This window comes from Apus apus, chromosome 1 (genome assembly GCF_020740795.1).
Source record: "Apus apus isolate bApuApu2 chromosome 1, bApuApu2.pri.cur, whole genome shotgun sequence".
NCBI classification, from domain to species: domain Eukaryota; kingdom Metazoa; phylum Chordata; class Aves; order Apodiformes; family Apodidae; genus Apus; species Apus apus.
This window is the reverse complement of record NC_067282.1, coordinates 182,641,767-182,653,960: the sequence shown is the minus strand read 5'-3', so window position 1 is coordinate 182,653,960 and position 12,194 is coordinate 182,641,767. Positions and strand designations below refer to the sequence as shown.

Here is a 12,194-nt window from a genome sequence, read left to right as displayed (position 1 = left end):
ACATTATGATTTGTTTACAATCTTCTTAAACCATTGCCTTTCAGCTGCAATTTAATGTGATTATTTTGCTTAATGTTATTTTTGTGTGACATTATTTTCCTTGTGCTTCCATCAAAATAAATTAGTAATTTTCAAATACAGAAATAAGAAAATATAGATTATATTTTTCCCCAGAAAAAAAATTTGCAACCTAAACCACCTGTTAAACATTATAGAAAGGTGCAAATATGCAAACTTTTCTCCTTGTGGTTTCAAACTTGAATTCCAGATCCCAATTATGTAATTGAAAATATATACATAAATACATATTGAATAAAACAGTGGTTGTAATGTTGTGTATAAAGAATAATCATTACCATATTAAATCCTTGATGCTGCTTCTGGAGTATCTGCAGTAACAGTTTAACATTCTTATTCAAAAACTTTCATTGAGGGGAGTAGTAAAAATATTTGTGTTATTTTTGTAGGGTGTGTGAAACACAGAAAATTAATATGCCATTGGGTTTTATGAGACAGCTGTTGACGTTAAGGCCAGGATTTCTAGTGTGACATCCTGGTGTCAGTCATTGCCAAATGGATGGGTGTTTCTGGACACATAAGAGAAAAGGAGATGCTTACAATATTTGTCCAATTATTAGTGCAGGAGAACTAGCAGCAATTACTGCCAACTAATTCTCTCTTTGCAAGTCTCAGTAAAAAAGCCAGAATCAGATAAGTATGGATTTAACTCTATTTTCATTTGGCTAAATGAAGCCTCCTCGTCAAATTAAAGATGTATTGTCAGATCACTGGAATAACTTGCACTGCTGGTTACAGCTGCTTGTGCTCACATATTTTTTCTCTCTCTCTGTAGATATGCAGTTACAGTTAGTAATATATAACGCTTGATAAATTCCACATTCACACAGTACTTCACTAACAACAGAATGTTTGTCAGACCTGGATTTAAGGTGTTTTCATGAGATTTAAGTAGCAGTGTAATCAGATGTGCCAGGGAGGTGCTGTAAGTCTCATCTGTCTTTTTGATTCCTGATCTTTCATCTCACGATTTGCACTGTGAGTATGATTTCTAACCTGAAGATTAGATGTATGTTTCTAAACAAAGTAGGAACACTGAAGTTGATACAGATTCTTGAAATAGTTGATACATGAAGGTGTTATTGAGACCTGAACATTTTCTTTCCAGTCCAGGTCTGAGATATTTCATTATTCTCCTTTTCATCATTACTGTTTCATTACAGCTGTGTAGTTTAGTTTCCAGCCCATAAGTCTCTCTCCCTTATTCTCTCTCCTTTACCTATGGGGGAGGGAAGAGGGGCTAATAGAGAGCATCTATCATTCCTTTAATTGCTGGCCCAGTGTTAAACTGTGACACAGTGATAAATCTTTACCTGACATAAACATCCACCTCCTGGCTGGTAGTGGGTAATTTTGCAGTGAAGGGAAATCAACTTTTGCAAAGGACTCTGCCACTAGTTATACTATCAGCTCATGTACTGTCAGATCTCGAGCACCAATATGATTTGATTTCAGAATAGTAAAATGTATTTCACAATAGGCTAGCCAGTGTGCACCAGTATGCTTTACTCAGTCTGTCCCTTGTTTTGGATCACCTTTGACACATGTTGAGTGCCCAGTATCTTGTTATATTCATGGTACAACCTTTAGAGCTCAGAATTTTATTTTTAACAAGAGGAAAGTTTATTAGTGGATGCTGACAGTGCGAAATAAAGTCAGTAAGACCATTCTTATAAGTACACTTAGTTTAATACTGACAAAACGAAAAAGCATAAATTTTAAGTTGTTATTAGCAGCAATTATTATATGGGTTACCCTACAGCTGAGAGTTCAATATTATATGTTTTGGTTTTGCTTTAATCTCTGAGTTCTGCTTCAGTTAATGCCTGATGCATTAACAACATGCATAATAATGTGCCTTTAAAGGTACAGCATATAATAAACTCAATTTCTATCTGGATTATTTGGTCTCATACCCATGTTCATTCTTGGAAGAAGCAAACTAAAATTAATGTGATACCATTTACATTTTGGTTGCTTTCCCAACTTGTGATTTCAAATGGGAGGAGGAAGGATACCTCTGCAACAACACAGCTGTAATAAGGAAGATGAGTTATGAGCTTTATGTAGTTTGTTGTGATACTGGCAGCTGAGAGGAGTATCAGATGCCTGCAAGTAAGCACAGTGCTAAGGAATACAGTAGTGGATTTTGCCTCCTCTTGCCCTTCTACCTCTTTCTCTATTTGCCCCTTCCTCCTCCTCCTTTGCTTTCTTGTTCAGTTCTGTTTTCCCCTACAAGGACATAATTTCAGTCCTTTGGGTTTTGCCATTAAAAAATGCATTACTGATTTTTGATGACAAAATCATATAGGAAACCCCTCATTTGTCTCATTGCAGAGAAAAGCCAATTTTCCCATGTAAATACATAATCTTGGATGTGCCAAAAATTTACTGCCATACTGTTTCCCTTCAAAAGTTTGGAAATTAGGTTCTAGGAGTGCATTAATAAATATTCTATACAAAATATTAGTCCCATCACTCTCAGGCCTGTCCTCTGCCCCAGTTAAATTCTATTCTGTTATTTATTGCAGATGGGGAACCCAAGGGGATTTCACCACTACTCACCCTCGGCCTGTTGTCAAAGTAAAACTCTTCACAGAAAGCACCGGGGTGCTGGCACTTGAAGATAAGGAACTGGGAAGAGTGAGTATTATGTGTAGAAAAAAGAAATGTGTAGAAATGCAAGTATTGACAAAACATGCCACAAAACGGTGTAAGTTATTCAGTACAGCACCTTCTCTGCTGCAGCTGTACCAAAAAGTGCTGTTTATTTGAAGGGTGACTTTTTCCAGCGTTCAAAACATGGTAAGTTGACTTGGGTTGCGTTTTAGAAACTTGCACCTGGGATCCATGATGGTTCTCTTTATCTTTTTTACCTTTTTTAATTCCCAGGTGACCTCCCAATGCTTGTAGCTGTTCACATTAGGAGTGGAGAGGAGAGAGAGAAAAGACTCGGCATGTAAAAGTGTAGCAAATGATTGGGGAAAGGGAAGGTAGGGCTGAAGTGGTGGAAGGATGGATTGGGGATAGAAGTGATGGGAAGTAATATGTCAGAATGAAATATGAGTTCTCACTCATGTACTATATGAGGTTTCATTCTCTTTTCACATTTTCCTTACCTTGACAGGATCATTTTTCCTTCTTAGGCCAAAATCAGGGTCTAGAAAGTGCAATGTGTCATAGAAAGAGAAGAGTAGTGTGAGCCAGGCAGAGAGGACCTGTAAATCTTGTGCCCCCAGCTCTTGCTGATGAGGCACGTTGGCTGCCCATCAGCCAGTTTGGGTGTCTGGTCTGTCTTACTGTGCCTCCCGGCCTGGCAGTACCTTGGGTTGCTGACAGACACCTTCGGGGTGGTGGTGACAGTCACTCAACTCAGGAGAAGGAGGGAATCTGCTAACTTGAGAAAAGGACTGTCTTATGAGGAGTGGCTGAGGGAACTGGGATTGTTTAGTCTGGAGAAGAGGAGGCTGGGGGGAAACTTCATCACTCTCTATAACTACCGGAAAGGAGGTTGTAGTGAGGTGGGTTTTGGTCTCTTCTCCCAAGTAACTAGTGATAGAATGAGAGGAAATGGGCTCAAATTGCACCAGGGGAGGTTTAGATCAGATATTAGGAAGAATTGCTATATTGGAAGAGTGGTCAGGCACTGGAACAGGCTGCCCAGGGAAGTGGGGGAGTCACCATCCCTGAAGGTGTTCAGAATACATGTAGACAAGGCACTTCAGGGCATGGTATAGTGGGCAATGGTGGTGTTGGCTTGATGATCTTAGAGATCTTGCCCAACCTTAATGATCCTATGATTCTAACTTACCTGCCGTTTAAGTGGAGTTTTTAAGAGTAGTGGTTGCTACCTTCAGAGAAGGTTGGGAGAATATTTGACAGAATTTTTTCAAATTATTTTAAGGTACTGTGTCTTCTTATAGTATACATTTTAGCTTTCAAAGGGTTGTTTAGTTAATTCTGTTAAAGTTTGTCAACTTTGTGCCTGGTCAGTACACTGCAGTGACTTTCAGGAGTGCAGCTGATTCAGGTAGGTTTGTTTATGTTCTGAAATGGCCTGAAGATGCCTCTGCTAGTATTTTTTCTTTACTTAAAAATTCACGTCAAACCTGCCCCTTCTGAGATAGGCTTGCTGTGGTCATTAATTCTCATCAGTGAAGTACCTTTTTCAAAGCATATGTCTTGACCTCATACCACATTTCTACATTAGTGAAGTTTGCATTTCCTGTACCCTGCTGTTTTTCTGAAGGTTTTGTGCTGTTTAATGTAATTAGAAATAGAAGGCAGCATCAAGCTATGTGATATGAATTCTGAATTTCATCACATACCAAAGGATTTCTTCTGCCACCAAGGGGTCAGCTTTTTGTGAAACAGATCCAACATGTGAAATGTGGAGCCAACAAAAGTTTCCCCGGAGCAGCAGAGGAGAAGCTGTTTCCATTGACCCCACCAGCATATGGCAATCCCTCACACTTAGAAACTCCAGGTGTAGGCCCTGATCTCAGAATGATGGCATTACAGTTCCTTGTTTCAAGGAGGAGATGCTGATGATTTCCAGAAGTAGCTATCTCATGTTGGAGCAGAAGGGATGTAGGCTTGTACTTTCAGTAGAGAGGGCAGTCCATGCTCACAGCTCTATATACTTCCCTGTTGAGAAGCAGAGGCTGATAGCTGCAGGAGTCACCACATATGCACTAAGCAACAGAATGATTTTGTCTGTAATGAACATCTTCTCACTTCAAGGCATTTAAGATGATGTTAATGTACGTAAACTAGTATTTACTATGTTGCTTGTCTGACATTGCTCTATTCCTCTAAATGCTTGCTGGGGAATATTATTCTGGCTCCCTGCAGAACTCTTTAAATATCTTCAAACAAAAACCAAAACTTCACCTTTATTCTGTGTTTTGCACAAACTTTATTCAAATACCTTTGAAATGTGTGGCACAGTTTTTATGTGACTGACATTGATCTGGTTCCTTCAATAATTTTTGTATGTGCATAGAAAAGGCAGAATTGATGTTTGGTGCAACAGCTGAAGAAGCATAAAGAAGACTTCAGAGTTTGGAGTAAATAATTCTGAAAAATCAGCCTGATGGTTTCTGAAACTCAGGCATCTGACACCACTTTTCCTTGTTCAGTACTTTGTGTATGAAGATGTTCAAACCTACTAATTCAAAGTGACAGCCATTATGCTTGCTTAGTACACATGTGAATACAATGTGAGAACAGCAGGCAGTGTTTGATTGCTGATACATTTTGAATATAAGAATATTTCAGCCTTGTCACTCTTGAGTATTCAATTAAGGGGAAATATTGTCTCACAACCTGCTTGTCAAAGTCAGCTGCAGCTAGCAGTAATTAGTTGTGTAGCTACAGTTTTTTTCATTGGTGCTGTTAGTCTGGATTTGATTTAAAGACATTCTAAAATAGCTGTACTGGCTACCTACCCATACTGCCATGATTGTCTAGTTTCTGAATCCTGACTGCACCAGACATGTTCTTTGTCTTCTGTGCTACATTCAAAGTGCTGCTAAGCAGAGGCAATTTCATACTGTGTACGTGTTTGTTTAAAGCCTGCCATCCTGGGGAATGTGTTTCTCCACATCTTTAAATGACTGAGGTTTTGGCGGTCTGAGTTTTTCTGTCTTTTTAAAAAGTTTGTAAAATAAGAAGAGATTGCTTCCATTCTCCCATTTTCTCTTGCTCCCCAAGCAATCTGCCTGTCAGCACCCTGCTATGTCTGGCTGAGTGTTATTGTTTCCACGTTAATAGGGGTTTTATCAGTAGTTTCTCTGAGAATGCCTCTTGTCAGGAATTCTTGAGATATTTTTCATTCAGGCAGGCTCTCTTTTAGATCTCGAAAAGAGGCTGTTTGGGAAGGACTTCAAGACAACTTTTATCAGTCTCTAAGATCTATTAAAGTAAGTGTTCAGCTGGCGGCATCAGCAGTTGTCCATTGATTGCATAAATTGCAGTCTTCCCAGTTCTTTATCAACAACAGTGTTTGAGATAGCTCTTTCACCATGAACTCGTTCAGTTTTTCTGTTTAATTTTGGTTTCTTTTTAGCCAGCTGTTACAGAGGCCTTGTCTCAGTGTTTCCGCTGTAATGTAATCATAGCTGAAAAGCAAGAGATTGCTCAATAGGTGGGATGATGGAGCTTGTGTAAAATACTCATAAGCTCCCTTGGTGATCAAGCTCCTACTAACCCTTAATTTAGGGATCCCCTAGGTAAGAACTTCTCTAAGGGAGTTGCTTTCAAGAGAGCCATCTCCTTTTCCCACTTCTGCCTCCAACCTTGTCCCTTCCTGTGAGCTTCTTTTGCTTCATCCTCTTGGCAGCAGCATGTCATGACTTCATGCTCAGAGAACGCAAGTGCCTTGCTGTGCTTGGCAGGCTGCTGCTGGGGCATTCAAGGGAACTGTGTGACACTTCTTGTCACACTGACAGCAGCTTCTGGCTTTCTGACAGTAACCTGTCTTTGGCCAAGGCACTGATATAACTCAAAGCGGCTCCAAATGTGCAAGTTAGAAGTGAGGAGACTTGAGAGGAAGCAGTAGACATTTCAATTAAAAATAGGTAAGTGTTCCATAAGTAAGGCTGGGGCCAAGGTTACACAAACAAGATATCATTGGAGGGTCTCTACACTGTTACTGGTCATCTATTTCTTATCCCAAACCAGCTTCAGTAATTTTTGGTTTATAATGCAATTTTCAACTCAGTAAAACAGTGTATTTAACTAGGAATTTTTCCTATGATACTTGCTCAGACAATGACCAGCAGCATAAATTTGCAGGTGCCAAATAATAATGGGTGCTTGTTTCATTACATAAAATTTTCCTGTCCTCTCTGCTTGCACTGGCATTTTTTCAAATCACTATATTTTAAAACATGAAAGGAGAATCCTTCCATGAAACCAATTAGTCCTGTTGCATGATGAAAGCTTCAACAAATGCAGTTGAGGAAGTATCTGATCTTGTGTTGGGCATGCTGTTTTTCATAGTTTTAAATAATCACAAATTGAGTTAGAGTTTCTGGTAGAGCACAGGACTTAGAGAACTTGATTTCTCCAGTTCCTCCTGAGGTTTCTTGCATGACCACTGGTGTACTGTTTATTCTGAACAGAGCTCTCTCTGCTGATTACGATTAAGGCCATGTGACGTAAGATTCAGTTCTCTGTTTCTTGTAACCTAGCCAGACTTTAAGTGCTGAGGCTAGAATTTTCCATGAGAGGTATTTCTGCACAGCACTTTTGACTCTGAACATTCTACCTGGTTATCTGATCTGAGAAAGCAAGATTGTCCCAAAGTTGATTTGTTCAAGCTTTCAGAGTGTTTTGGAAAACTCAACTTTTCTTTCTTACCTTTAAAGGAAGATACGATCAATGTACCAAAGATAGAGGAGAGTTAATAGTTGCTTGGCTGGACTGACTGTTTGGTTCAGGTGCACTTAAAAAAAAATTGTTCTCTTGTGATCCAGCTCGGGACTTAAATACATAACTGAATCACAGCTTCATATCTTTCAAGCAGTCTAAGAGAAAAACATTTTCAGTAATTCACTGCTAAGAAACTGTGTTTTGAGAACATCCCATTTGCACATACCATTAATATGTTGCTCTGTGATATTTAAGATTTCTGTGTTTATTTTTCATACAAATGAGGAGAGTCATAAAGTGAATTTGCCACTCTCAATAACAGTGTGGTCTGAGGAAATATAAGAGTAGATAAAATTGAACCACATGGTCAGCTATGTTCAGTTATCATGAGATGGTTGAATTTACTGAATTATCTCAACCCACACTGTTCTGATACTGTTTATTTGCCTTAAATCTTCTGAAGCAATGCAATGCACAGCAGTATGGTGTGTAGCATTCTTGTTGTTAATAGTTAATTATACTTTTTAATGCAAATTACCTAGTAGTTTACTTACAGTAAACACAGACTAATAAGTCATGGTTCTCTGTGCTGCTGCTGAATAATCTCCTATGGTGATGTTCATGGGTATAAGAACAATAAGGTAGGATAAACTAAAATTAAAAAAATAATAATTCAGAAATATATGATGTAGTAGAAATTTATGAAACTTTTAGAAGTTTTAGGCACATTAAAACTCCTGTAGGAGAGTTTTGTGTCACCAGGAGAAGACACATGAGGTGTTACAATTTTATTTTTTAAAGTAGGTTATAGAACAAAGCTAGAAGATTAAATTCCCTTAAACAGTGTTGAAAGGAAATCTGAGACAGAATAGCATAGAAAGTTTCTGCATGGACAGTAGCAAGGACATTGCATTACAATGTACCATAGTGGAGAGAATCCTTTTAATACAGATTTCAGCAATTTTTTACTATCAAGGAATATTTGCCCAGTGTTTTGGTTTCACTGGTACAATGGGAGCTTACAGTTTGTGCTACCTGATGATACGGTACACAGTGGTTATTATTGCCCTTACAGTAGTATTACCATGTTGATTATTGTGAAGATAATTAATATCTGTCAAATGCTTTGTGTGGATGTGTGTACGTGTGCTTGTGTGTAATGTTAAAAAGTTTGATGACAGACTTCTTTTAGCTCTCATTGTTTAAAGCTGGAAGGCAAACACAGCACTGCATACTTAAATATTCTGCTACATACAAATTGTGAAAGATTTGAAAATGAAGCTCCAAAATACTTCTTTAAAAATTCAGAAAATAAATTGTCAGTAGTGAAGTAATTAATTAATTATACACTTGTCTGCTTATATTTTCATCAGCCTTCTAAAAACATAAGAACTTGACAGGAGAAAGATGTCACTCAAAATACATGAGCTGTAATGAGCTGTTACAGGACAACAGGCACTACAGCCTGTAGAAAAGGGAAAGTCAGTAACATCACCTACAGTCCTGTATGAATGCCAAGTGATTAAATGCAAGGAATGAGTAATATTTCTGTTTATGTATACTTGCATTTAAAAAGATAAACAAACTAAAAATAATTTTTTTCTTTGTTGCTTCAGCACTCAAAGGTTGCCATACTCATAATGCTTTTAGTTCTTTTAAGGAGTGCCTTTTACCCAAAATTAAAATCAACTTGTTTCATGGGAGAGAAGGAGTAAGCTCTGATATACATAGTGTTTACTATGTGTTTGCAAGAAGAAAAAAAAAAAAGAAAAAAAAAAGTAGCCTCCTGGTTTATTAAAAGCAGAACATACTTTTTCTTTTCCTATCTCTTGAAACAGGTCCTGAACATACTCAACAGTTCTAACAGGTTATTACTCCCACTGGTGTTATAAAGTTTGCACACTTGATTTGGGGTGATGCATAATATTTTTCTGCTTCATTAAAGCTCCTGATATTAGTGGGATGCAGGAGCATGTTTCTGCAAAATACTGAGATGAGAAGCTAAAGACTTTCAGCTTATGTCATATTTCAGTTTATTGGATATGAATGATACTATTGCAATATTTTTTTATCTAAGAACATCTGTTAGATTTATGCTTGCTTGGAGATTCTTACTCAAATCCTTGATTGAACTTTCCTAATAACTGAGAATATAATGTGTTTTATATATGTGACACAAGGCACAAGGACTATGTATAAGAAATTAACTCGATGCTTAATGTTATGATTAATTTTAGTTTTCAAGAAATAAAAGATGTGAAGAACACTGCTTCTTAGAATGTTGTTACTTTTGAAATACTGCTTCATGATAATGGTAATTCAGAACTCACTGAATGTTATGAAAATCTCCCAAATGGCGTGTTAGAACACTTTAGAGTCTTAAATTGATTCAAAGCTAGTGCATATAATAAGAATGAAAGGAAATTACATTTCATCAGTACTTAACTGCTACACATGTGGCTGTGGGCAAGGATTTAATGAATCAGGAATATTTAATGGTACTGACTATATATGGGTAAACTTTCTGGATGGTAAATAAATAAATACTTAACAGATTGTGATCTAAATTAATCTAAAATTACTGGTTAGCTAATAAAAATATCAAGAAATCTGTATAAATGTTAAAATTTAAATATTTAAAATTCAGTGTAGATTAAACAAAAGGTTTCTGTTATATCACATGTGAACTGGACATAGTGTCTTATATTTATTATGCTCCATTTGCAGCAAAGATGCCTTGGAATTAATCTCAAATTTGTGTGATTTTTGCAGAAAAATGTGTGGCTTTTATTAATGCTAATGATAAAAAATTGAGTTGGTAAGGAAGAACATATTTTGATTTTCCTCACTCAAGCAATGGCACTGCTGCAGGGGGCAATCTGTTGCATAATGCTACAGCAAAATGCTTCAGTAGGATGTTTCCAGCAGAGCACTGAATAAAGTTTAGGTTCTTGTTTGATTGTACATGGCCATTTACAGTCAGCTCTTCCGTTTTGCTTAAAACTGTTAATTCAAAATGAACTAACAGAGAAAGGAGTTTTATTAACTGAAAATATGAAAATTCCCATTTATAAGAAAACAATAAGTTCACCTTGGAAATTCTTCTGTTACAATAAGGTTGAGTCAGCAATTATGAAACCTGTTTTAGTCATCTTTCAGATTGCAGGAGATACAATAAGAACTTCTTAAAATTTTCCATAAAGACTAGCATTTATTCTTTTTTATATCAGCTTGTTGAAGTTTTTATCTTATGACTTGCAGGTAGTGTTGTACCCAACATCCAATAGCCCGAAGTCACCTGATCTGCATAAAATGATAGTCCCCAAAAACAGCCAGGACAATGACTTGAAAATTAAACTGGCAGTGAGAATGGATAAACCCCCTCACATGAAGCACTGTGGGTAAGTGTCCATTTTCTGTCTCTCTGTATCTGTTATTTAACCTCGTTGTGCCTGTGTTTAAGCACCTGTAGCTAAAAACTTAGAGTTTTTAAAACATTACAAATGCGTGCGATTGTTCCCATAGTATGGCATTGTATTATATCCTCATTTTATACATAAAGCTTGGAATAGTCAAGGATATCATTAATTGCAGATGCTCAGTGATGTGTAAAGATAGTGATGACTTAACTCTGAAATGCAGTACTAAGAGTAAAGTGTCATTTAGGAACTGGTTTTGAATGTTACAATTTATAACATTTTGGAAAAAAAGTTAGTATTTAGAAGAAACATGTTTTTCCAGTAAAATAGGATTAATTATATACACGAATGTTATAGTACTTGCACGGTAGTCTCTCCTTTTCTTTCTCTGTCCACCGAATGATACTTGTCTTTAAAGGAATTTATGTATGAATACCAGTTTAAGGCTGTTTTTCTGTCAAGCACTGAAACTATATGAAATAGATTATTCATAAAGACATCTCCCCTAGTCAACTGCTGCCACTATTCTTCATCCCAACTGCAAAAACAAGTAGTGCTGCTGACAGTAAGGCTGTCTGTTGTTCTAAAGCAATTACCAAGGCTGTTTTCCATCCTTTTAACTTCTTCCTAATTAAGAAGTATTACGTTTTTTAAAAAGAGGCCTGTTAACATGTTAATGTAGAATTAATGTAGCGTCCATACTATTTAGATTTCTTTTCAATCTTCTCCTGTTAATAATTCTGCTCTTTGTATACAGAGAGCAATTACCAAAACTACATATATTCAATCCTTTTTAAAAAACATAACTTGTGTATGCTTTGGCAAAGTTGTAATTGATTGGACTGAAATTTCCAAGTTATCAACTTCACCCCTCATTTTGGTTTTGGGAAACTCGGACACAAATTATCAGGTCTGTAACAATGAGGCTTGCTGGCTGGAGACCTTCGGCTGGTGACCAGGAGCTTGGAAGAAAGAGAGGGAAACCAGTCATGGAGCCAACAGGGAAACTGGAACTATTGTGGTTGGAGACTGGGACTGAGATGAGAAGATGTAGATGTAGGGCTGCAAACATATGAATAAGGGAAATGGGATAATGTGGCAGGAGAGAACAGAAAGACCAGGCTGACATGAGTCGGTTGGACTGGAGACGACCTGGGGAGGAGAGAAAAGTTCTTGTCTGTAGTAAAGCATGATGCTTCCGTGTCAGTCCAAATGCTGTGAGACATTCATTTGCACTCACTAAACACTTTTGAAATGGATTGGAAATTGTAGCTCATTCTTGTCCAGTTTCAGTCCACTAGCATGGTTTCAGTCTCTTGC

General features: G+C 37.3%; 1 protein-coding gene across 11 annotated transcripts in view; it reads left to right on the top strand.

Moving 5' to 3' along the window:
* The window catches only part of CADPS2 (calcium dependent secretion activator 2), a 278,668-nt gene that overhangs the window by 126,587 nt on the left and 139,887 nt on the right, over positions 1 to 12,194 (top strand). For all 11 annotated transcript variants that reach the window (XM_051609547.1, XM_051609537.1, XM_051609587.1 and 8 more), the window contains 2 exons: positions 2,610 to 2,721; positions 10,717 to 10,856. In XM_051609547.1, coding sequence (XP_051465507.1) covers positions 2,610 to 2,721; positions 10,717 to 10,856 — 252 coding nt within the window. The remainder of the gene's footprint in view (positions 1 to 2,609; positions 2,722 to 10,716; positions 10,857 to 12,194) is intronic.